The 15,356-nt window shown below is 39.7% G+C and overlaps 1 protein-coding gene across 5 annotated transcripts in view; it reads left to right on the top strand.

The window, feature by feature from the left end:
- The window catches only part of GBF1 (golgi brefeldin A resistant guanine nucleotide exchange factor 1), a 112,471-nt gene that overhangs the window by 5,584 nt on the left and 91,531 nt on the right, over nucleotides 1-15,356 (top strand). For all 5 annotated transcript variants that reach the window (XM_081074683.1, XM_081074681.1, XM_081074682.1 and 2 more), the window contains exons 2-3: nucleotides 4,324-4,429; nucleotides 5,766-5,832. In XM_081074683.1, coding sequence (XP_080930809.1) covers nucleotides 4,334-4,429; nucleotides 5,766-5,832 — 163 coding nt within the window. In that variant the 5' untranslated portion in view covers nucleotides 4,324-4,333. The remainder of the gene's footprint in view (nucleotides 1-4,323; nucleotides 4,430-5,765; nucleotides 5,833-15,356) is intronic.

The raw sequence follows: 15,356 nt of genomic DNA, 5'->3' as shown, positions 1-15,356 counted from the left end.
TTGTTTTCTTCTTTTTTTTTCAAAAAATTATTGGGGTGACAATTGTTAGTAAAATTACATAGATTTCAGGTGTACAATTCTGTATTACATCATCTATAAATCCCATTGTGTGTTCACCACCCAGAGTCAGTTCTCCTTCCATCACCATATATTTGACCCTCCTTACCCTCATCTCCCACCCCCCACCCCCAGCCTTTTTCAATCTTAGTTGCAGGGGGAGGCGCAGCCCACCATCCCATGTGGGAATTGAACCAGCAACCCTGCTGTTGAGAGCTCACGCTCTAACCAACTGAGCCATCTGGCCACCCATGGGTTGTGCTTTTTGCTTCCTGTTTAGGTGTTTCACCTCTGTGTTGAGGTTATAAAAATATTCTCATGTATTTTCTTCTAAAAGTTTTCAAATTTTGCCTTTTTACATATAAGTCTTTAATTCATTTGAAATAGAATTTTTGGTATTCCATGAGAAAAGGATTCAATTTATTGTTTCTGTTTCTCCTGCTTTTGTTGAGATCTAGAGGGAGTTGCCAGTTGATATAGTGATTTTCTCTTTGGCTCCTCTTGGGGTGAGTAACTGGGGTGCTGCAAAGCACCAGGGGAATGGTATAGACCCAGCTTTAAACAGGTGGGGCTTTCAAAAGATGTATGTTGCTCAGAGTCTCTGGGCCAGTGGCTTATCTGGCTGGGGATGTTGGCTGGTGTGTATTTGGTTGTTTCATCTCATGTTATTTCTGATACAAAATAAACCTTAAATTCTTTTCTACCGCACTGATATGAGGTCTCCACAGGCTTCTGTGACAAGGGGTTCTAAGCCATCCGCTATCAGACAGCAAGTAATTCATCAGAGCTTCCCATTTGAAGCTGAAAGACAGATTCCCTTAAGAGATTTTCCCGGTAAGGAGCCAAAGGTTCAGAGACCTGGAGGGAGATTAGGGAACTCTGCATAGTCCTTGAAAATAATTCGTCTTCATTCCCTAGATGTGGCGTTTTTTACTAAGAAAAAGAAGCTTAAGACAATTATTTTTTGCTTAGATTTTCTGTCGTAGAAAGTTGTTACCTTCTGGTGTCTAATGAATTTTGATCAAATGTTAGGTTGATTACTTCAGTTGGAAATCCTGGTTGAAAATTTATCTCCTCCAGGAAGTTTTCTAAATAGCATGTAGAATTTATTAGTTATCAATTAGTCCTACTGGCACTTTTGTTTCCAATTTGTTGTATAGTGTTGTTTACTTATTGCTGTTGTTTTCAGTATGGGTGTTTTCTCTCGTTCTCTTAGTTTTTTGAAAGAGAAATGAAGTATTGTTATTTTGTAGATAGTTCCCCTTCCAGTACCCCCAAAATATTTTTACAATGATAAGTATTCAGTATATATACTGAATAATAAAAATGTATTGAAGACCTTCCATGATCTACCCCCTGACATGTTTTTCTAACTTTACCTCCAATTATTTCCCTAGGAATAATGTTCTAGCCAGTCTGGAATTATCACGATCCCCTAAATATATACCGAATTTTCCTACCTATAAGCCTTTACTTATGCCATTGTCTCCTTATATTTTTGACTATTTGAACCTTGTCTTTCAGTTGCCTTTCTAGGGCTTCTGCCAGAAATAATTTTCTTTGATTCACAATTGTGACACTATATCACTCACGTATTGGAGGTATTACATAAGTTTGTGTGTATATGTATGTGTTTTATCTAATCTACTGGTTATAAATTCCTTGTGGGTTGGTCACGGGACAGGAACAATTTTGTATGACTGTGCCTAACATTTTGCTCAGCATCTGCTAAGAAATGTCTGATTGACTGAAGTAACTGTTTGTTAATTAACTTTGATTGCTGCTCTTAATCATTTACACCTGGAATAATACAGCTGCTTTTCTAAAGAGTCTACTCATTTTTAAAAAATCAGTTAATCAAAATTTAAAAATAGGTAATAGGCAATATATGTGTGTGACACAAAATTCAAGAGGTACAAAAGAATATATAGAGAAAGTAAGTCTTCCTCTCACCCCTGTTCCCCAGTTTCCCAGTTCCTTTCTCTGGAGGCAACTTCTGTTAGCAGTTTCTTAAAAATCCTTACAGAGATGTAGAGCATACTCATCTTGCCTAAATAATTTAAGGAAGGAGGGATACTAGATATTTTCTCTTTTCTCTACTGGTATTTTAAATTCTTTTCAAATTCATTTATCTTCTATTTCTTGGTTCTTGTCTTCAAAAGAGAACATTGTCGCGTGTTCTCATCATTGAATCTTCTTAGGAGAGAACATTGTTGTATACCTAGATCATTTGGAAACAGATAGTCTTCTGAGACTAACCTAGTTATTTCTTTAAATTGTCATTAAAATAAATTTTGTCTTACGTTGGATTCTGTTATGGATTGGGGGAGGTGTTATGTGCCTGGACAAAATTTATACCAGTTCTTTTTTCCTTTATTGTAGTAGTTTTCATACTTCTTACTTTTGGGGGGCCTGATCTTGTGCACAATATGCAAATGGAGCTACTTGCAGGATTCATTTTTTTTTCCTCTATATCTTTGGCTCAGTTTTCTTTTAGATCTCATTGAACTCTATAAATGCATCATGGGCAGAAATGTACAGTAATACATTCTTGTATAAAATTTAAACATCATAGATAAGGCTAAAATATCTTCTGATTATACCCCAATTTCACAAACTTCTCTAGAGATAACTATGGTTATTGAGTTTGGGGTACATATGCCCAGACCTTTTATTCTGTGTTTATATATCTATCTACATATATACCTGTATAAAATAGTTTAAATATACTTAACAACATGAATGACTCACAAGCAATGTTTCAAGGGAAAAGAACAAATTGCAGAATACATATAATGTGATATTAGTTATATAAAGTATAGGATATGCAGAATAATACTATGTATTGTTTAAAGATACATATTAATGAAGTAAAAGTATAAAACAACATAAAAGTTTAATAAAGAACAGATTTAGAATAGTGAGACCAACAGATGAAGAGAGAGGATGTGATTGGGGAGGACACACGAGACCTCCGTTGTGCTATTCTTAATAATCTGGATACTGGCCGTTATATTACTCTTTATATCTTACTGGGTGTTAAATATTGCATAGTTTTTAAAACAAAAATCTAGTATATTATGTGCGGTGGGTTGGTTTTTACATAAATGGTAACATACAGTCATAGACTCCAATTTTTTTTTTAATCCCACAATATGTCTGAGAGCTCTTTCCATGTCTTACTTGCTTTGTATCCTTAGCACTCTGAAAGGTGCCTTATGCATAGTAGGTGCTTAATAAGTAAATGTTTCTGGAATTCCTTCTTTCCTTATGCTTATAGCCTTACTATTTTAACTTTCCTTGAGCCTGACCAGGGAAATGTTTGTCTAACTCTATACCCACTCCCACCTTTTCTCTCCCTTTCCGCTTTTAAAAATTTTGTCTTTCTGAGGAGGGTTTCTAAGTAATGGAAAGTGGTAAGGTTGGTTTTACATGCTCCCAGTTTTCTCTATGCCAAGAAGAAGTTCTGTTTTTTAAAATACTTTCACCTGGGGAGATAATTAAATATCTTTTCTAAGTGCTGCAAAAGGCAGCAAAGAGAATGGTAGTTAAGTGATAGTTAAGTTGGGAGCATTTAAAGTACTAAAATAGTATTTCATTTTCACTTCAGCGATTCACATAAAAGCAGCTTTAAAAATAGTCTACCTTTCAGTCTGCTTATTAGAGATTTCCTGCTATAAGCAGGTGAATTTTACTTTTCAGAACTTGCAAAGGTGGTATGACTGCTTCTCTCCAGTTGTCTGGAGCTGACTTGGCAGAATGGATGTAGTCCATAAATTGACGTTGTAACTGTGATTCCAAACCAATGCTGTTTTTCTGACAGCCTTCATTCTTTTCTTTTAACTTGAGCGTTCATTATTACTTTATTGAGTGGATAAAAAAGACAACAGGGAAGATCTGAAATATATCTGTAACAAACTAGCAATACAGATATATCTGCATACCTAAGGGCCTCATAGATTTTTGGAGACATTTGACTTTGAAGAATTTGACATGCTTGCTAGGGATTGTTGGGGTGCATTAGAAAAATTTTCTGGATTGATGCTTTTTGAGGTGTATCTTGAACTTCCAGAGACCTCTAGGAGAGCCAGGTAGTTGGATTCATAACATAAGATAGACTTCATCCCATCTTGGTGTTATAGGTGGGAAGTTTTGGTACTGAAAAAGGTAAATTATTATTCTAACCTTACCAGCTACTGATTTAAGCATGGTTATGCTCTGGGTAACCAAATATTAACTAGACTTTTTTCTTAACTGTTTTGGTAGGTTTGCCAGGATGGTGGATAAGAATATTTACATCATTCAAGGGGAGATTAACATTGTGGTTGGGGCTATCAAACGAAATGCCCGATGGAGCACCCATACTCCACTGGTAAGTGGGGAATGGGCAGGTAGCTTGATCACTGGTTTGTTGTAGGGGATCAGATACATGGTTAAAATAGTGATCTATTTCTCAGTAATAAAGAGAATAGTAGACATTTGGAATTGTTCTTAATATCAAGGAACCTTCTCTTTCATTTCAACTAGTGTCAAATTTACAGGCTACTTTTTTTCTCTGGGACCCAAAAGATGATACCATTCTTCTTCTAACTATTTTTGTAAACGACTTACGAGTAAGCTAGTATTTGGGACCTCTTTAAAATGCCTAAAAAAATGTAAGATTCCTCATCTTATAATTTCCTAGGGCTATCAAATTAACTTAAATCAGTGTAGTTATTGATACATGGGGCATGGCTTGGTGATGGTACTCCCCGGGAGTTCAGCAAGCTCCTATATATAGAGGAGGCCATATTTTGCCAATCAGATGAGTAAGAAATTTACCTGTTGTAAACCTGACTTTCTTTGTTGCATATGTACGTTCAAGAATATTTTTCGTACAGTTGTATAAAACAACTTTTGGCACAATTGTAAAAACAAGTTTAGACATTTCCAACTTGGCATTTGGAAATTTCTCATGTTCATTTATAAAAATAGATTGTTTTAGAAGTGAGAGTGGAGTCAGGAATGTCTTTGAAATGAATATGTGTGATTATATAATGACTATGAAGAAGGAGAAAAGAGAATAATACACATGTCTTAGTCGGTTTGGGCTGCTATAACAAAATACCACAGACTGGGTAGCTTATAAATAACAGAAATTCATTTCTCACAGTTCTGGAGCCTGGAAGTCTGAGCTCAGGATGCCAGCAGGGTCGGGTGAGGACCCTTTTCTGGGTCTTAGACTTCTCACACATGGTGGAAGGATTAAGGGAGCTCTTTTGAGTCTTTTTATAGGATATTCGTTTTATTCACGAGGGCTCTGTCCTCATGACCTAATTACCCACCTTCTAAAGGCCCCACCTCCTCATACTATCACACTGGGCAAAATTCAACATATAAATTTTGAGGGGACACAAACATTCAGACCATAGCATAACGCATAAAGGACCCGGCAATCTGTGGTAGTAGTGCAATCTATGACCAGTGGAGATGAATACTTCATGGTGTAGATGAATACTTCAGGATTTATTATTTTAGGTAAGCCCAGAAAATCTCTACGAATTAAGAGATAAGGAATTGGAAAAATGAACCAGAACTAACTTTCTTTTCCTCAGAAGAAAAACTTACTGGCTTTTCTGTTGGATTCAGAGAAAGAGCCCTTGATCTGTCTTTTATTTACTTTTTCTGATAATGACTTTTTAAAAAACAACAAAACCTATGTGTTACAGGATGAAGAACGGGATCCCCTGCTGCATAGTTTCAGTCATCTAAAGGAGGTTTTAAACAAAATCACAGGTAAGTCCCCACATCTTGGTAGGATTACTTATCCAGGTTAAAAAAACACATGTGCTTGATTTATTACAGGAATGGACAAACTTTCTGTAAAGAACTATTGCAGGGATGGATAGACTTTTTCTGTAAATATTTTTGGCTTTGTAGGAAATGCAGCTACTCAATTCAGTTGTAGCTCAAAAACAGACATAGATAATATAATACTTAAATGAATGAGTGATAAGTGAAATTTTCTTTAAACAGGTTGCAAGCCAGGTTTGGCCCATGGGTATAGTTTGCCCCTGATTTATTGTATTGCTGATATTTTTCCTAGAGTTTCTAGTAGGGCTTCCCACTTTAGTGAGGAATCAGTATTCATACAGTCACAAGCTTCCTTCATTGTTGATTTATAAGTAAGTTATTTTTGGTTATTTTTTGGTTTGCTTTTGTTTTAACTACTTTCTTTGTCTACCTCATGGAGGTAGGAAGTTGGTGGCACAAGTAAAATTTTTAGTATTTGCAACAAAATCCTTCTCTCATAGAAAGTCAGTATCGGTTTTAGGGCCTTAGCTCTCTATAATGCAGATCTTCATGTGTTCCCAGAATCTTTTTTCCCCACCATGTTTCCCTAATCACAGTAAGCTTATGTAATATTTATATGTTTAGAATTTTCAAAGCCATTTTCATGTTTATTACCATATTGAACTTTTATGCAACTCTCTAAGGGAGGCATGACATACATTGTTCACTTTTTATGAATGAAGTTGAAACCTAGAGCCATTTTAAGTGGTTTAGCTGAGGTCACACTGATCCTAAGAGGTGGGGTCAAAACTAGAATTCTGGCCCCGATGCCTGGGTTAGTGCCCTGTTCTGTATTGCTTCTGTTTATACAATTAGAGGAGAATGTACACAGGAAGTGCCTTATATTTGTATATATATGCATGTGTCTTGGGAGCAAGTCTCAATGCCTTTGAGTTTTTCAAGGGAGAAATATAGACTGAAAGGGATAGCCTTAGCTGTGTTGCTCTGTTGACTATAAAGGACTTTTGTATATCCCTGGAATGATTTTAGCTAGTAGCATATCTAAGAAATACGTTTTAGGATTATGCGAATTAAATGAAAATAGATAAATTTCTCCTTTCATGAGGAATGTAGGAGAATATTTGGAGAAAAATTCCTTTTTACTTTCCTAAACATGGGTCGAAGTTACCCAAGGATTCCGTACATGTTTTCTTTAACAGAGCAAATTCTATTCTATTGAAAAGCATTGGAAGTGTTAGCCAAGGATCAAATATAGAGGAGATGGTTATTAACTAGTTAGGGTGAATGCTGTAACTAGGTGGCAGGTTCTTATTTTATGTCCTGTACTGTAAGTGACTTAGCTGCTTTAGAAAGAGCTGCTTGTGCAGATTATTATTATTATTTTTTATGGATAAAGCTTACGTGTCCCAATGAGAAAGAAAATGTAGTGAGTAGATATTTACAACTTATTTTGGTGGGTCAGAGTTCAGAGTACTATCTTTCTAAGAGATGTTAAGAGGATTAAACAAGTGACTATATTTGGAAATACTTGGCAAACATTTATGCGCAGCATGGGATTGTGGTTGTAAGTGGTGGGGAACACTAAAATGGCTGAGATCAGATTTGTACAGACCTTTTGGGCACTGTGCAGACATGAGGAGCTGAGGTGTTGCTGCTATGCTGACAGAGCCACATTTCCTGTTTGCCATCCAGTCCGTATCCCACACTTGTTTTCTCCATCCTGATATATCCTGAGACTTCAGCTCAGAGATCACGTTTGTGGTGAGTGGTGCAGTCCAGGACGTGGTGTCTCTAGACCATGTAAGAGCTATCAAAATGGAGTCTGTTGCCTAATTTTCTTACATCCTTGGGTTAGGAATCCAGATTATCTGCTGCTTCAAACGAATAAGACCAGAATGTACTGAGGAGCCAGTTCTCTCAGTGGTACTAGGAACATAGCTGGGGTTGCCAAGCTTTCCTCTGGAGGAAGGAAGAAAGTGCTAGTGTTTTCTAGGGGTCAACAGCTATGGCAAATGTTGAAATGGTGCCTGCCAAGGTTGCCCCATTGTTCTTGGGTTTTAGCATATTACCTGCCTAAGAAAATTACAGAGAGGGTCCAAAATAGAGCATTTCATGGCCTTTTGATCAGCTCTGACCCCCCACACTGTGCTGGCTCCCTGGAGCAGGTTTATGGGTCAGCTGCCCCTGTGGTCCTGGACCACAATCCATGACCAATTTCTTGTTTCTTTTACTGAAACAAACAGATTTTTCTGATTGGCAGTGCCAGGAGGACTGCTTTCTTGGAAGCCTGTTAGTACTAGAAGGCTGGGAAATGGTTTTGAACTTGGAGAGAGAAACTGAAGGGACTTGCCCTTGCTATGTGACTGGGAATGGTGTACCATTTAAATTGGAGGATGTATGGCCGGAATTCTAGGACTTTCACTCAGTTTAACTCATGAAATTGATTTGGGCTTGGTCTCTTTTTACAAAGGCTTTCTATTTGCATTTTTCTAGGCTGTTTGTCTACTGACTTAGTTGATTAAGAGTATCACTCACTGTTGGAAATGGGTGGTTCATTGGACATTGTCAATAAACCAAAATAATTTTTTCCCCCTGTGAAATAGAGGATCGTTTAAGTACATAAGATTATCTACTTCTCCAGGAGTATTATCTGAGCATTGTGAAGGAAATAAGTCCATTGTCTCTAGTAAGGTTGGTTAGGTCCGTACTTGTTATGTGTATCTCTGGACCACATTTACAGTCAGTATTTGCCCAAACTGTATGATGACTTCATGCTCTGTAGCACTTGAAGTCATCGACTATTCTAACACCAAATCTAAAGAGAAGGTTGCACTTGGAAGATACAGGGTGCCGAAGAGCAAAGCTTGCATATTGCTACTTTGGATAAAGCCTTAGCTTACTGCCAGTGAGACTTGACTGCTGCCTCTCATTTGATCCTCTTAGGAATTCTTTTAGGAGGTTTTTCTGAAGGAGTTAAAGCAGATGTGTGGTTGCCAGGGGCAGGGAGTGGGCATGGGGAATGACTGCTAATGAGTACAGGGTTTCTTTTGGGGGTGATGAAGAATGTTGTGGAATTAGATAGTGTACAAAACCATTGAATTGTACACTTTAATTAAAAGAGTGAATTTTATGGAATGTGAATTATATCTTAATTCCCCCCGCCCTTTTTCGCCTCCCCCCACCCACTCTGGTTCAAGCCGTTGTTTCTCAGTCTAGTTGTGTAGGACACAGCTCCCTGGCCCATGCTGGTATTATGAGCCTTGCGCTGCCCCCCCACCCCCCTCACCCCGGCTGAGGCAGTGGGTCTCAGATCGTTGCTCGGCGTCTCACAGCAGCTCACGCTGGCTGCCGGCCGTTCACACTGGCTGCCGGCCACTCGCACTGGCCACCGGCCGCTCATGGCAGCACAGGGTAACTCACAGCAGCTCACACTGACCTCCGGCTGCTCATGGCAGCCCAGCTCCAGGAAGAGCCGTTGTTCACAATCTTAGCTATAGAGGGTGCAGCTACTGGCCCGTGTGGGAATGGGACTGGTGACCTCTGTGTTAGGAGCATGGCGCTCCAACCACTTGAGCCACCAGGCTGGCCCTATATCTTAATTTTTAAAAACAGCAAATGTAGGCTGGAATTCGCCAGCTCTTTCTCAGGGCTCAGAGCTCAAAAGGAAAGACTTTGGCTGTATTTGCTGCTTTGCTTTGAACCCATTGTCCAGCAAAGGCAGGATAAGGCTCTGTTCAGCCTCCTGGCCCAGTTTGTTCTTTTATATCTCCCTCATTAACTCAAGAAGCACATGGCTTTTGTATTTAAATTTATTCAAGCTGTAATCTTTGACATTTGAGTTAGCTTTTAGTACAGTTTTGCATTTATAGTAATATATATTATGTATTTTCTCTATCCCCAAAGAATCCGTTTTAATCTTTTCCGGATGCAAATTTCAGTCTGTCTTGCCCCATCTTCCCTCTCTTGCTCTCTTTCCCCTCCCCCCACAGAGTGTGTTTGATCAGGTGTGGCAGGAATATCCACTGTCAAGCTGCGCCCTTTATATTAGTCAATATTATCCTTCTCCCCCCTCCCTGTCTGTCTGCCCCTTTGGGCTTTCCCAGTTGATTTATAATTTTGGAATTCTCATCGGAGTCTGTAATACAGTTTGTTCATTATTTAACCAAAACCTGTTTAATGAGCAGAGAGAGGCAATGTAAATGTTAGGCATGTTGCAGTGATGTACCTTTGTGCTTCTCAAAGCGGGTGGGTAGTTAACTCTGTGCTGCCTGCAGGGCTGGGGGGTCCTGGCCTTAGAGGTAGAAGGACCTCTGCCTCTCCCTTACATCGGTCTAAGCCCCGTTGTGGGCTGAGATTCCAAAGGCACATGTTCTTTTATTCTAGAGATCGTGTGTGGGCTCTTGCATATTGGAGTTATCTTCAGTTTCACAGCTAGACTGTGTGATAAGATCTGTGGCATGGGCTAGCGGATGGAAAGGAAAGTGAAATATCAGGATACTTGATAGTGCTCTTGGTTTTAGAGCTGAAGAGAGTAGATAGTTTAGAAGAATCCTTCTAGCTGACATGGTCTGGGGCTTTGATCTCTTTGTTCCCATACTAGACAAGTCTTTGCAAGCCTTAGTATCCTTCATCCAGTATCCTTCATGGAAAGGGCTCTAGTCAGTTGTGATTTGTGGTGTTTGGCTGTGATCATTTGCCTCCAGATTTAGGCTGCCTTTGTCCTTGGCCTTTAAACTTCGATCATTACAAAAAGATTCTTTTTTAAGAAAATTTTTGGTTTAAAGCAGTGAGAGAGGAACAGTGTAAGAAATCTAAAAGTTTAAACAGTCTAAAAGTCACAATCAGGATAGTCTCTTAAGGAATCACCTGTTAATGACGTTAAAGCCCTCAGGGCCAGGGCTTGAGGAAAACTTCTTAGTAGTGGTGTGGGGGGTAGTGAGTTTACCTTTGGAGCTTTAACCTCAGGCCTTTGTAATTTTGAGGACCTATAGGATTGAGGGTATTCAACATAAGACTAAGGTGGTCTTGAGGTCCAGTTTAAGAACATATATTAGCTGTGGAACTGTTCTTGGGCCTTGTTTTTCTGGAATTCAACAAGATTTGAATTATTCCTGGGTCTGGCTTATTGAATTGCTTTAACCAATATTTATTGACTAATTTCTGCTATATGCTAGGCATTTACATGCTTCAGCAGTTAAGCATTGGGTCGGTAACGGTAGACAAATAGGCAAACTTCCTTCCTGCCCTCATAGCAACTGGTTTGTAATAAGACTAGTGGCTCTAGCTAACCATTCCAAGGCTAACCTTTGTGGCCTCTACTGTATGCCATATAGTTCCCTATCAGGCATGGAATGGGTGATAGTGAATGAGAGCAATCTATTGCCATCATTTCTTTTTTTATATAACTTTTTTTTAAAGTGTGTTTTTCCAGGACCCATCAGCTCCAAGTCAAGTAGTTGTTTCAATCTAGTTGTGGAGGGTGCAACTAGTCTAGTTGTGGAGGGTGCAGCTCACAGTGGCCCATGTGGGGATCGAACCGGCAATGTTGTTGTTAAGAGCACCGTGCTCTAACCAACTGAGCTCACCGGCTGACCCTATTGCCATCTTTTCTTATTCCTGCTCTTACCCTTGCTAACAAACAAGTCAAAGAAATGAAAACAAATTATAGCTTATACATTTGCTTATTTGACTTTCTCATGTAAAGCCATTCTGGCCAGAGTCTAGATATTCCTAAAGACATTGGTAGATTGCATAGAGTAACTCTGAGGGATAGGATATTTCTTTACTGAGCTCACCTGGTTAGCATGATGTGGTGTGCTTGAGTTTACAGGGAGAAGCAGGTGCCAGGAGAAAGTGGATATATCAGGAATTTATTTAAATATAATTTGTCCTAGACAAACACACCTGTAGGGTACTGTCTCAAGCTTTGTGAATTAGCGTTTGAGTTGGGAGGTTTGAATCCATGTAACCTCCAGAGGTTTGCAAAGAACATTTAAACAGTCTGGAAGCCAACCTGGGAGGAACTGTGATTTAACACCTGTCTGGCGTAGGCCTCTTAGAAATAGCCTTCTCGGTAGAAGTGAAAGTATCTAAGGATGCCTCATACCTCAATTTTAATCTGTTTCAATTGGAAGATGGGGAGGTATTAAAAGAAATTTTAGTAGTCACTGTCAGGAAAAAGATTGAGTAAGGGTACATTGTTTGAAAAAAAAAAATTGCTTTTTATCTCCGATACTGATTGAATTCATACTTCCTTTTCTCCCTCTTTTTTTCTGTAGGGGCATATGATTTAGGGAGTAGCAGAGTAAACAACATATCACTATTAATCAGCATGAGAAGAAGGTTGAATGAGTCAGTAGCTTTGTCCCACTTGGAACTGAGCTTGTGAATTGTTCAAGACCTGACTAAGTGGAGGCTAAAAGAATCATATAAAATTTGGCAGAGAAATTCATGTAATGGGCTGAGGGTTGGAAGAGTCAGGGTTGGACACAACTTATATAAGTATCTATTTCCAGTGCCCGTTTTGACTTTCTTGTTCTATAATAAAATATAAGACTATATTAGTTTGAAGATTGTTGAGCAACACATTAAGATGTGACTTGAATTTGAGTCACGCTGACTTTGGCACCTTAAAATTTTGGTAGCCTGGTTGGCCTCAGACTTGTGGGCATTTCAGCACAGAGAAATAAAAATACTGTGATTCTTTTTTCCCAAGGGACTGGTCGTATAAATAGGGTCGAAAAGGCCTGTGTTTTGATGACTTTAATTTGTTTCAGCTTCCCCAACTGATCTGAACAATCTTCACTTGACACTTGTAAACCAAGTTCTTCCAAACGTTTGTTTGTCCCTGAGGTTGGAAAATGAAGACTTTCTTGAGAAGGAGCAGCTCTGCATAGTCTGGCTTCTTATGGCTCCAGCTCTCCCTTTTTCTCTTCCTAATACCCACACATACTTAGCCATCAGAACCAGTCTGCTAGCCCGTCTTCCACTACATGTATCTGAAAGGAGTTGTGGTAAAAGGGGCATTCTTCATAGTGTGGCTCTCAAAAGCAGAGGCAAAGGAACCTAATTTCTTTCTAATAGAGGTTAGGTGACTGTGGTCTGTGGTGGGTGTCCGAGTGGCTTCTATTGTTCTCATGGCCAGTGTCCTCTTTAGCACAGCCACCACTTAAGATGCCTGAACTTATTCTCTGGGTATGTGACCAACTTGCTGTGACAGCAGTCAGATGAGTAAAAAGAGGAAGAGCCAGCTGCTGCTTTGTTTTTAACAAGAAGGCAGGCAGAGTCCCTTTCTTCTTTTCCACCCACTCAAACTCAGGGCAAGTGCCAATAGGGTTTCAGAAGAAGCCAAATGTTTGAAATTCAATGTGCCGTTTTACTTAGGAGAGATAGTGAAGAGTTATTTGTCTCAGCCTTGCCCCCTCTAACCACCTCTGTGTGCTCCTAGATGCTTAATTGGTCACCCTGATTTCTAAAGCAATATTGACTATGTTTATGGAAAAGGTGAGTGCATTTGTCCTTTCTTTCCTGGCACCCATTAAAAGATAGAACCAAGTATACAGCAAAATGGACATTATATCACTTCAGCTCAGATCACCTCATTAAAAAAGGGTGGTGAGGGCTGGCCCGGTGGCTCAGGCGGTTTGAGCTCCATGCTCGTAACTCCGAAGGCTGCCGGTTCGATTCCCACGTGGGCCAGTGTGCACTCAACCACAAGGTTGCTGGTTCAACTCCTGGAGTCCTGCAAGGGATGGGGGCAGCGCCCCCTGCAACTAAGATTGAACACAGCACCTAGAGCTGAGCTGCCGCTGAGCTCCCAGATGGCTCAGTTTGTTGCAGCGCGTCCTCTCAACCATAAGGTTGCCGGTTCAACTCCCGCAAGGGATGGTGGGCTGCGCCCCCTGCAACTAGCAACAGCAACTGGACCTGGAGCTGAGCTGTGCCCTCCACAACTAAGACTGAAAGGACAACAACTTGACTTGGAAAAGAAGTCCTGGAATTGCACACTGTTCCCCCAATAAAGTCCTGTTCCCCTTCCCCAATAAAATCTTAAAAAAAAAAAAAAAAGGTGGTGAATGGAAAGCAGCGACTTCTTTACGCTCCTGGTTTTGCTTCTGGAAACTAGGAGATAAATCGCTCCTTACCAGTTTTGAGGCCTTTGTTTCGTTACTTTGGTCTTTGGAGATCCTGAAGGACTTAGATGGACAAGCACTCCTGGCTGCCTGTTGGCTGGCTTCTTATTGCAAGCTTCTTCTGGAACACCAGCCTTCTGTTCCCACTGTTCCGACTGTAGGTTGGGTTGTGAAGGGCTGCCACATGTGCACACATCACAATTGACCTTTCCTTGTTCCACGCTTATTGAGCGATTACTTGCCCGTTCGTGGAACTCACATTATTGCCTTGGGTTTCTGGCCCAGTGTGAAGTGGGGGCATCCAGGAAGTGGCCTTATAGACTGTACATCAGAGGGCAATAAATTGGCATTTGATTTGGTGGAAAGGCAGGGCCAGATGTGTGGGAGCAAGGGCTTTTCTGCAGTCAGCCATACAGCTTGCCTCCAGGTGTCCTGGAAAGCAGCTTGGGAACTGGATGCTAAGGGTAGTTGGGGACATTAATTGGGAAAGAAAAGGATCAAAGGATTTCAGTGTTATCTGTTATGGGCCCTGATTTGGGAAAAAATCCTCTAAAAGTAGGACAAATAAAATTGCCCTGACATCGGTAAGAATTTTTCCAGTAATTATTCTTTTCAAGAAAAATGAGTTATTAATTGGTAGAAAAGATATAAAACTTGAGAGACTCTTGACAAGGGGTTGCAGAATAAGAAAGCCTTATGTCACATGAGCATTTTCATGAAAGTTTATTCCTCTCTTTGGGCACAGTTTTAAGAAAACTAGCTCCAAATTGATAATAAAGCGAGAGCTAAGATATTATTATGATTGCCCTACCATGAGCTAGAGTGGTATCTTTCAGAGTGTAGGTTGCGTTCAATTATTTTAAAGGGTCGTACGGCATTTTTCCTTAATTTTTTATTATGAAAAATTTCAAACATACCAAAAATTGAAATAATACCACAGTGACCACCCACATCCCACCCTTAGTGTCAAAAAAAATTTTTTTTAAACTTTTATTTCTTTAAATGTGTTTTTCCAGGACCTCTCAGCTCCAAGTCAAGTAGTTGTTTCAATCTATTTGTGGAGGGTGCAGCTCACAGTGGCCCATGTGGGGATGGAAGCGGCTACCTTCTCTGTGCTCTAAACATCTAAACATCTGAGCTAACCTGCCGCCCCAGTGTCAAAAATTTTAACTGTTTAGCCATATTTGCTTTATCCATATATGTGTGTGGTTCTTCATAAGCTATTTGAAAATAAGTTGCAGATATGTTGCCATTTCATCCTTGAAAACTTCAGCATGCGTCCTAAAAGGACATTATTGTCCTACATAACCATAGTACCATTATCACACCTAAGAAACTTAACAATAATTTACCAATATTAGCCAATATGCAGTT

Source organism: Rhinolophus hipposideros (assembly GCF_964194185.1).
Source record: "Rhinolophus hipposideros genome assembly, chromosome: 15".
In the NCBI taxonomy this organism is placed as follows: Eukaryota; Metazoa; Chordata; class Mammalia; order Chiroptera; family Rhinolophidae; genus Rhinolophus; species Rhinolophus hipposideros.
The sequence above is the reverse complement of the archived record's forward strand: the minus strand, read 5'-3'. Positions and strand labels throughout refer to the sequence as shown.